Genomic DNA, 10476 nt, shown 5'->3' on the forward strand with positions numbered 1-10476 from the left:
GTGATATAAACATCTTGAAATAACAGATTTAGCAAGATTTATTCAACCACTAAAAGTTGAACATTTTGAAATAATAATAATTAATTCCACCCAAAAGTCAATTTATACTGTAAGATCCACTTTAATCTTACTGTCTAACTCTTGAGAAGTGAAATTGTTGTTTTTTGGTTCTTTATACTTATTTGGAAAAATGTTCCTCATACCTTAATTATAACTTAGCATGTCATCTCCAGGTAGATGCATTGATACTTCCCCAATAAACAGTAAGTATATCCAAGAGCAATAAAAAATGTTTCAATCTTTATATTGTGATTAAAGTGACTACAATGATATTGATGCAACATTTCATAACGTGATGTGTGCAAAAGATCTCATCAGTAGTTTCTGCATCAGCCCCAACACTAAACTTTCTGAGTCCAAACTTCCTAAGATGTATATCCCAGTTTGACAGCCTCACAGTTGTGCCTGTCTGTTACTTATGCAACTAAGCATCTTCCTTTAATACAGCAAGCCTCAACTTAAGCTTCTTCCCACCAAAGGGAAAACTCAGAGAGTAAACAAAGCCTGCTGGGTCTTGGTCCATAATGCCAGGTTAGATCTTAGGCAAGAGCTGTTGGAAGAAATCCCTCTTGAAAATCCTTATCCATTTGTTCCAGTCTAGTGTTTGGGGGTTTATTTGTTTGTTTTTCTGTCAGTCTTGGGAAGAAATATCTTTGCATTTTCAAACTATGTATTTGAACAGAATGGATTAGTCGCTTCCTAAATAACCCACTGGTTGAAGTTTGGATGGCAAGAGCAGAAGTTACAACAATAGCAACAACAACAAAAAACAGTTATTCCTCAATAACAGGCATATTATCACTAGAGAATAACACCCACTGACTCTGGTCATCCCCTGAACTTTCCATTAGAACATAAAGGAAAAGTATGGGTCCAAGAGGTTTCTGGTTTTAATTGCATCATTAGAATTACAAGAGTAAGAACAACAAAATACATTTGAACATGTTGCCTTGTGCCATTGTCTGAATTGTTCTTAAACATGTGAAGCAGAGATGGACGGATGTAAAAACAATGGATATTAATTTCATTTATCAAATGAAACTGTTTATGTTCATGCAACTCAATAAAATCAACCTAGACTTTACATGATCAGGATAATCCAAACCCGTGTGACTTCAGACAACAGACCTGAGATGTGAAACTGTTAAAATCCCTCAGGGCAGAGATGTTTACAGCCACAGAGAAGCGTGTATTATAAACATTGAACAAATAAAGTAAAATGGGCAAAATAAATCCAAACTCCAACTGTTACAGTAATATATATAATCATCTCAGTGTTGTCACACTTAATAATCTTAAAAATAAAGGCTTCTTTTTCTATCTACGTACGTACATGTGGTTACAGTTCAAGCTGTGAGATTGAGTAACATTCAACAACGCTGAACTTTTATCAACAATTTAACTGTCATGATAGTTTGCATTTAGTAGAAACTGTCACGACAGTGGAAATAACACTATCTATTTATTTTTTTTAGTTATTCACTTCCATTTCCTATAGATTCCTATACATTACGTCATGTCACAACAGGAGGTACCAATAATGAATAATGGCTGAATTCCATTTAGCTGCTTCAGTTCTTGCCCTGGTATTGTTCATACTGGCTCACTGGGACAGTGGAATTACTGTATCAGTCCTTAACCTATATTTCTACTTTGACACTCCAAAATGTCTACTCTTAAAGAAAAGGTCTGTTTACACTAAATATCAATGAGGTCAATACGTGTATTGGTGTTTTATCATGTTTTAGTGTACAAAGTTAGCAGAAATGTTCCAAAGCCTTCACACATATTTAATGTGATGACTAATATTCAGGGCTGTTCCGAGGAATTCTGGGCCCCCTGAAAGAATACTAAAGTGTGCCCCTGACTTTTCCACTGTTTTTCTTAGACTACGTATGTATTATTTTTTACTTAGCCTACTTTTGATGCTAATGCAGCATTACTATGAGTATGGTCTAAGCAGAGTAATTCAGTCATACAAAGATTAGACTACTGGGTTTTTTTGTGGGCCCTACTGGGCGCTGGGCCCCGAGAATTATCATCACCTTTCTCCCCTATACAACAGCCCTGCTAATATTTAAAAACTGTGTAATAAGGCTGTGTTTGTAATAGAATGTGTCCTTTCTCTAAAACAGGGCCTTTCTAAACCCTATTTTTTTTGTGTAAAGTTGTCCTTGAATTTCTCTTCAACAGCTCCTGTTAGCTTGGCTGTCTTTTGCTTTCTTCCCTGGGTCTCGTATCAGGCCCTTGATAAAAAAAACTAGGATTTTGAAAACAAAGTTAAATAAAACTCCTGAATCAGGATCCAGTGTCTGACAAACACTGCACATGTAAATATTGGCTCTGTACGATATTTCTTCTTTAACTGAGCTGGAATGTCTGCATTCCCTAAATGATTGATTATAATTGTACTTTTAAAACCATAAATACCTGATAATGTGACAACCATTGGAAGGGAACAGAAGATGTCCCCTCTAGTGCAAATTAAATATTTGCTAAAAAAAAAAAAAAGCAATCAAGAAGTCCCTTAATAATACTGCATGGGCTCTTCCTATGACTGCGTACTTGTTTTGAGTTCCTGGAGAATGTCAGTGCCGCTGCTCCAGGCAAAAACTCTGGCTCTCAAAGAGGTGTTGTCCCTACATCCCTCCAGTTTGGCCAGCAGTTTCTCTAGGGTGTACCCCTTTCTGGGCATCACAACATCATGCCCCCTCAGACAGAATGTAGGGCACAGATCATTCCCACCATCTCCCACATAAAATATCCGCCCATACTCCACACCTACATCAGACTGCTCTGACAGGTAAAGCTCCAGGACTTTTTTCTTACAGAGGTTGACAGGGCATCTATCACACTCATGAGAGTGGTAGCATTGTACCTCCATGTACCCAAGATCATTGATCTTAGCAGGGTTGGTGTAAACCCTGTCGACGGCAGCGTGGAGCCCAGCGGCTTGAAGAATCCATTCTATGAATATGGTGTTGGCGTCAGAGATGACGATGCAGTCAATGGTGTTTTTATTCTGTGATATGTATGTCAGCAGATCTGTCATTCCAGCTGTGAAGGGGATGGTCTCCATCACACTTTTGACCCTGTCAGGGCTGATCTCCTGGTCCCCTGAGGGACAGACCAAAAAAAAGGTCAAACAACTGAAGAATGGCCGTAGAATGTAAAATGTTCTTGTCAATAGTATTTGCAGCTCTGCATGAGTAAAATAGGGCTTGGCCGAAAGTTAATTCTCACCTATATAGTTCATCACTCTGGCCATGTACTCAGTCCAGTGGCCTTTTTTGTAGGAACACTTCACAGAGTCAGGGAGTGTCTGATCTGGAAGACATCTGGAAACATACAATCAGAAAAACTGAAATTGTTATGTAAGAGTTCCACATTGCACATATCTTAATATCATAAAAAATATTAAGATAACCCCTATACAAAATATAAATATGTTATTATGCCAATAATAAACAATAGTTAATATGTAGCTACAGGCAATTTACAATGCATTGTGTGCAGACTGAAATTGTCTGAGGGAAATGGTGATAATGCTTGTGTTTGAAATAGAGGAAAATCAGGTAGCCTATCATCTTTTTGTTCTGTCAATGTGGGACAGTTAGCAAATAGTTATGCATGTTATGCAATGCATACATTTTGCTTCACATCCTATTCATGGGCTGAAATACGTCTTGTTATTTGGGATTTGATTGAATCAGTCAACATAATATATCCCTTACCTTACAACCCAGGTATCACTGTTGTCATCGACCACAGTGTGGTCAAAATCAAACACCATCAGAGTCTTCATTTTTCACCTAAAATAGATACAACAGTCTCAAACACAATGAACAAGAGGGCCTGGTTGAGAAAGACAAACGCACTTTCGCTTTTGTTTTTTTGACGTGACGTTGTGTCACGTATTGTTCAGTCCAGCCGTGACCTTTGGCATGACTTCGTTAGACAAACTGTGTCCCTTTACTTTCAATAAACTTTAATAAGGGTCATCTTAACTGCACCAACATTTCGGTTTCAACAAATCGTTTTTCCTAATATGCCGATTGGATCCCGACACACCATTTGATCTTATAATATATAGAGAGTTATTTCTTCATCCGAATAAAGTTAAAAATGTAAGCTTATAGTTTTAAGTGGCATATTTTATACGGAGTCTGGTGTAACCTCGAGTCTCCTAACGACTAACCGGCCACACAAACAGACCAGTTCCTCGATTTAAATCATATTCAAAATAGGTTTATAGGAGACAACACATATTAACGTGATTACTGCATTAAACCACAGGTAAAAAGTCACATTTTTACAAAGTAGCCTACTATGGGAACCGGCGAAACTGACCTGAGCCTGCCTGTCATGAATCCGGCGCCTTGTCTTCCTCCTCCTCGTCTTGTTGTTGTTCCGCGGTGGTGCAACCTGTCCGGGCTCGTTACCGCCACCTGCTGGTAAAGTGACATTGTCGTCCCACCTGAATAATTAAGCCAACACGATATAATAGTACATTCAGTACTTGGAGTTTGTAGATTTTGTTGTAACATGCGGCAAAAGTACACAACACGAGAAAAGTCCCTACGAGTGAAAAATCTACAAACTGCAGTAACTTTTGACTCAGAGCGCGACGGTCCCACCTCGTGACCACCGGGCGGCGGTAGAGCGCAACTTGACCTACACAGACACAACCAGGGAGGAAGACAGCGTGTCGGTTTAGTTCCTGGTTGCATAAAGTCGAGAGTCGCTCACTGGCCTAGGTTGTTGTTTTGTCTTCATCTTTTAAGCCGACAGTTTTTCTTATTATTTCCACAGACATGTTCAAAGGTTTGGGGACGTGGTTGGGGTTGGAGAACCCGACCTACACGAAGACGTCAGATGACAAAGAGGAGCTGAGCGTGCAGCAGGAAGAGAAGGTGGTGGAAGCACAAAACGAGGTAAACAAACAGCAACCAGCTGACCAGGATGCACAACCAGAGACGGACCAGGAGGACTTGGAGGCTAGCAAAGGACTGGGTGGTGAGAAAAAAAAAAAAAATTCCATCATATTATCATTGCTGTCTTCGTAAAATAGCTGTATTTAATATCAAGATCGAAGATTTGGCTTCTCAGTGACTCCAGGATCAATGCCAGTATCTCTGTCTGTGATTAGTCTGTTAAACCAGTAGATTGTAACTCTTGCTGAAATATCCCTCTATCCTATTTATCTTCAGCTTTGTTGAATGTTGCCCTTAACTCTCCCTGCAGTCTTCTGATACATTTATGTGTTGTAAACTAGTTTACAACACATATATCAGAATATGTATTAATCATCCTCTTCCTCCTCCATCTGAAGACTACATCTTCAGTTTTGCCTCCACTGCCACCAAGAAGATTTCCGAGTCAATGGTAGAGACAGCTCAGACCATCAAGAAGACTGTGGAAGAGGGGAAAATTGACGGCATTATAGACAAGGTACATAACTGTGTTGGGTGGTTGTTTGACGAGTTCTGCAGCATTATGAAAGGCAGCTCTGTGTGATGGATCATTGTCATAGGTGCTTTGTGCTCAGCATAGTGTGTCTGTGTGTGTACTTGCAGACCTTTCTTGGAGACTTCCAAAAGGAGCAAGAGAAGTTTGTGCTAGAGAAGAAAGCGAAGAAATCAGGTAAAATCAGAAGACGAAGAGGAGTTTTTGTCCTGTTAAAGAATGCTGCTTCACAAGACAAATTCAATCTCAGTGAAGTCTAATAGTTTGCATATCATGGTTTATTGTGAAAAACACTGGTGAATTTGCCTAAAAACTCCCATTGAGAAAATTGAAACAATGGAAGAGTAAAGTAAGATTGGCAGTAGGATTCTAGTCTTGTAGTATGTAATAAACAAGTCTATACAAATGTGCAAGGTATACACCGGACTGAAAATGTACCAAGCCCACTAACCCTGGCTGGTCAAGGATTTGTTTTCAGATTGGCAATAGTGATATAAAATCCTTCTGATTTCCTGAGAAAAAATGCAGTCATTCATAAAAATATACAGGTAAATCAGTTTATCAGACTGTAATAGCACCTCATATACAGGTCAGTGACACATGACTGTTTGTGTGTGTAGAAGTAGCAGTGCCTCCCTGGGTCGGCTACAATGAAGAGGAGACGATCCAGCAACAGATCCTTGCTCTGTCAGCTGTAAGCAAAGACACATGACTTTTATCAGTGGTTTGCAATATTGTAAAAAAAAAAAAAATCTGACTGAGCTCTCTGGCTGCTAATTCCAGGACAAGAGGAACTTCCTGCGGGACCCTCCCGCTGGTGTTCAGTTCCACTTTGACATGGAGCAGATGTATCCTCTGGCTGCAGTGATGCTTGAGGAAGACCAGCTACTTAACCGCATGCGCTTCGACTTGGTTCCCAAACAGTCTGTACTGTTCCAATATTGTGTGTGTTGATGTATGTTTGTACGCTACCAGTCAAAAGTTTGTACACACCTTCTCATTCAATGGTCTTTCTTTATTTTTATTACTTGTAGATTCATACTTCAAACATCAAAACTATAAAGGAACAAATATAGAATTATATAGTAAACACTAAAATGTCAATTAAAACAAAATGTCACCTAATGTAAACTCAACAGAGATGGTTTGGGAAGTGTTGGACCACAGATTAAAGGCAAAACGACCAACAAATGTTCAGCACCTCTGGGAACTCCTTCAGGATTGTTGGAAAACTGTTCAGGTGACAACCTCAAAGAATCAAAAGTGTGCAAAAAGCTGTCATCAAAAAATATCAAATCTGAAACATATTCTGTTTTGTTCAACACTTTTTTGTTTACAGCATATCTATGTCACATAATATTTGTTGCTTCATAGTTTTGATGTCTTCAGTTTGAATCTACAATGTAGAAAGTAATTCAACTAAAGTAAAAACATCGAATGAGGAGGTGTATCCAAGATTTTGACTGGTAGTGTATGTGCGTGTGCAGTATACATTTTACATGAGTGTGTTAGCGGAACACAACTACTTTTATTACTTTTGAAATCACCATTGAAACGATCTCTCAGAGTGGATGATGGCGTGTTTGTGTTTGACAGCGTGAAGGAGGAGATGTTCTGGAGGAATTATTTCTACAGAGTGTCTCTGATCAAGCAGTCGGCTCAGCTCACGGCGCTGGCAAACCAGCAGCAACAGAAGGACGATGAGGACAGAGGAGCCGGCGCTTCACCCGAGGACGTTGTCTTAACAGGTGAGAGGGCTGATTCACCTGTATGGGTTTCTGTTTTATGACTATGTTATTGATCTAACATGATTAATTCACATCAATGATTTGAATTGACGATACACCTTTAATTATTGACACATGCTCAAAAACCAGTAGTTCTTTGTACCGACAGGTCATTTATACAACTTACTATGGGTCTATTTTCTTTATACCCTTTAAAAATGTAAATTGGACAGTTATGTGTAAAGCATTACTTAGCTCTGGAAGCTGAGCTCATGATTTAATCAGAGACCCTCCACAGGGGAGGAGATGTTAGGAAGTTTATTGTGTGGTAAAAGTTATGGGAGGAAAGTGAGTGAGTGCTGAAGGTGAAGGCAGCTGGACTTCTTTTCAGTTCTTGAAGACGTTTCACCTCCCATCTGAACGGCTTCTTCAGTTCTGAAAAAAAAGTGTGGGAGTCCAGTGAGTCACAGGTGACGCTAACCACCACCTCCACGGTGAAAACCAGGTTACATACTGGAGATTCCCAGAGGTGAAAGGTCTTAAAAACTGAAAAGAAGTTCAGTTACCTTCAACTCTAGCATTTAATGACCTGGATAACTGAGAACCTACACAGACTTATTAGCTCAGCTTGTCATTGCTGTTATTGAAACAGCAGACTTATCATTTGCATATAAACTAACTGTACGTACTGCTGTATTATTTGACTTTACAGACTCTGTCAGACCAAAAACTCCCCCAGTTTCTATCAGCGACTTACAGAAGGTAAGACTGTGTGCAGAGCTTTGATAGTTTCCACCATCATTCTAAAACCTCATGGAGATTAATCCATTTAGTTGCCTTTTTAATCCTGCCCCCATCATTTCCAGCCACCCCAGGATGAAGAGGAGGAGATGTCCACAAGTCCTGGAGTGTCAGAGTTTGTGAGCGATGCTTTCGACTCGACGGCCATCAACCAGGAGGACCTGAGGAAAGAGATGGAGCAGCTGGTGCTGGATAAGAAAGACAGCACCCCCTCTCCTGATGGTTAGTCCTAAAAGGTTGATTCTGGTGATTCTTGGAATTACTCAGTACAGAGCTCATTCAGCCAATTTGGATGTCATTATCTTTCCTTTTATCCAGATGAGTCAGCAGACTGGGAGAAGGAGCTGCAGCAGGAGCTCCAGGAGTATGAGGTGGTGACAGAGTCAGACAACAAAGACGACCAGTGGGATCAAGAGATCGAGAAGATGCTGCAGGCGGATGACAGCTAGACGACTACCATGTGCCTATCTCCTGTACAGGCAGTGATCTGACCCAATATGGATGATGATGATGATGATGAATCATGATAAATAGTGACCAGTGATGCACAACGGGCTGCACATCCACACCCTATGCCCCCACCCAGCTGTGATTACTATCTTGTGCAAATTGATGAAGGTGTAGACCCAGGTGTAGCAAGAGAGTGTCACCTCTGCAGGAAGCAGTGGCCATGTTAAGACATATTACTTCACTGCCCCTTCCTAAATGAGTTTTATCTGCTTTGTTTCCCCCACTAGAGGGCGATACAGTACAAGTATCATGGATTTTATAACGGAGAGGGTTTGTTGAAAATCACAGATCTGTATCAAATTTTATCTTTGTCTCCACTGCTACTTTGTGGTGGGTTGTAAAGTTGAGTCTTAGTATAGCTCCAGTATGGTAAAGTAAAATGTAAAGTTATGTTTATGTAAATAAAGAAGATTCTAACACTAGCCCTAACTTCAAGTTCCTTTTCTCATTTATACTTCTGCTTGCATTTTGTAGAGCATTTTGAGCTCAAACTCCACGTAATGTGTTCATCATACACACTTCTTTACTTTGTTTTCACTGCAGTTTGATTGTCTATGTTTTCCCATAGTTTTTAAGTCATCTTTAAGTTTTTTTGTTTGTTTGTTTGTAGATATTAGGTAGCCACTCTGACCATGACTGATCATTCAGGCCCCTGCCCTCTGTGTATGGGGGAGGGCAGGGTGTTCCTTGTAGAGACCACTATCAGGATGGAAATGTTTTGTCATAGGACACTGGTGATTACTGCCAACAACTGGCTGATGATGATGATGATCCATCTCCTTTTCCTTTGAGTAGACAGCTGAACTGTCGCCAAGCAACACAAACATTTTCAGGACTTACAAATTAGCTACACGTTGCCTCAGGGGAGCACTGAAGTATTCAGGATTCTTTCCTTTCCTTCACCCTCTTTTGATGACCACACACTTCAATTCAATCACTTCAAATATTATTTCAGGATGTATTTTCATCTTTGAAAAGATTGTGAAACTCCAAATAAAACAACTATTATAGTAATGTAACACTGATTCATGATAGAACACCTGTACAGCAGAGATATACAGTACATAAAAGTCCTATATCATCACTCACAATACCTCTCGTCCAGTCAAATAACTTGGTGGAACTAACTGTTAATGGTTTTACATATAGACACAGTTAGTTGAGATTCAAACACAGATCATCTTGAAAAGAAAAGGCAGTGTTTTTCAGTACAGTTTTTTTTTAATGTAACATACCGGTAATAGTTCGATATTTGCCAAATAAGCTTATTTGCGCTCTAACAGAGAGTTTAACAAAATCGTGACTCTTGTATCTGTTTATCAAAGGCTGGAGTCAGCAGCAGCTGGTTAGCCTAGTTTAAATTAGCACAAAACTAAGACAAAGGGAAACAACCAGTCTAGCTCAGTCTGACGGTCTCACTCAGATCCATGTTTTTTTTTGTTTTTTGTTGTTGTTGTTGTTTTTAAGCAATTCCAATGCAGTTTCTGGGGAATTCTGATTTCTACTTTCTAGTCGCAACTTCCCGGTGGTGGTACTCTGTGGGCATGGAATTTACCGTGCTTTACATGAAGAAATGCACTGCTGTTGGTGCATGAATGAGGGCTGATTGCAGTAGTGGGTAAGAGCGAAGTCTTTCAAGAGAGTGAGTCAGTAAGTGAGGAATGATACCGTAGAAAGGGGGCTGGATGTTTTGGTAGTAGAAAGTCTATAATCATGTTAAATGACTAGAGACAAACATGTAGCTGTGTTTCTGCCAACCAGACCTGTCTCTGCATGTTCCCTATACACTTCACAGGAGCAGAAACCAACCCAGAAACAGATGGTAGCCTACGCTGTGATGACTGTCAACACGACAACAACCACGATCAAGATACTGAAATGAATTGGAGAATAATTACTCATTTGCAAGTAG

At 39.8% G+C, this 10476-nt stretch overlaps 2 protein-coding genes across 3 annotated transcripts; one reads left to right on the top strand and one right to left on the bottom strand.

Moving 5' to 3' along the window:
• Positions 1-2361: 2361 nt before the first annotated feature.
• On the bottom strand, positions 2362-4639 carry phospho2 (phosphatase, orphan 2). 2 transcript variants are annotated; one of them, XM_085767624.1, is made up of 4 exons: positions 4411-4639; positions 3795-3872; positions 3304-3398; positions 2363-3177 (listed from the first exon to the last, which is right to left on the bottom strand). In XM_085767624.1, exons 2-4 carry the CDS (start codon positions 3863-3865, stop codon positions 2612-2614), a joined length of 732 nt encoding a protein of 243 aa, XP_085623750.1. In that variant the 5' UTR covers positions 3866-3872; positions 4411-4639; the 3' UTR covers positions 2363-2611. The 2 variants fall into 2 exon arrangements, with proteins under 2 accessions (XP_085623759.1, XP_085623750.1); XM_085767633.1 differs by lacking the exon at positions 4411-4639 and having other exon boundaries at positions 2362-3177; positions 3795-3895.
• Positions 4640-4764: 125 nt separating this feature from the next.
• Positions 4765-8984, top strand: LOC146990006 (synapse-associated protein 1-like). The gene is made up of 9 exons (XM_085767613.1): positions 4765-5076; positions 5393-5511; positions 5637-5703; positions 6147-6220; positions 6310-6449; positions 7123-7274; positions 7966-8015; positions 8120-8276; positions 8373-8984. Exons 1-9 carry the CDS (start codon positions 4875-4877, stop codon positions 8501-8503), a joined length of 1092 nt encoding a protein of 363 aa, XP_085623739.1. The 5' UTR covers positions 4765-4874; the 3' UTR covers positions 8504-8984.
• Positions 8985-10476: the final 1492 nt, after the last annotated feature.

The sequence above is a fragment of the Trachurus japonicus genome, chromosome 3, assembly GCF_045865225.1.
Source record: "Trachurus japonicus isolate A0001 chromosome 3, Traja_1.0".
NCBI classification, from domain to species: Eukaryota; Metazoa; Chordata; class Actinopteri; order Carangiformes; family Carangidae; genus Trachurus; species Trachurus japonicus.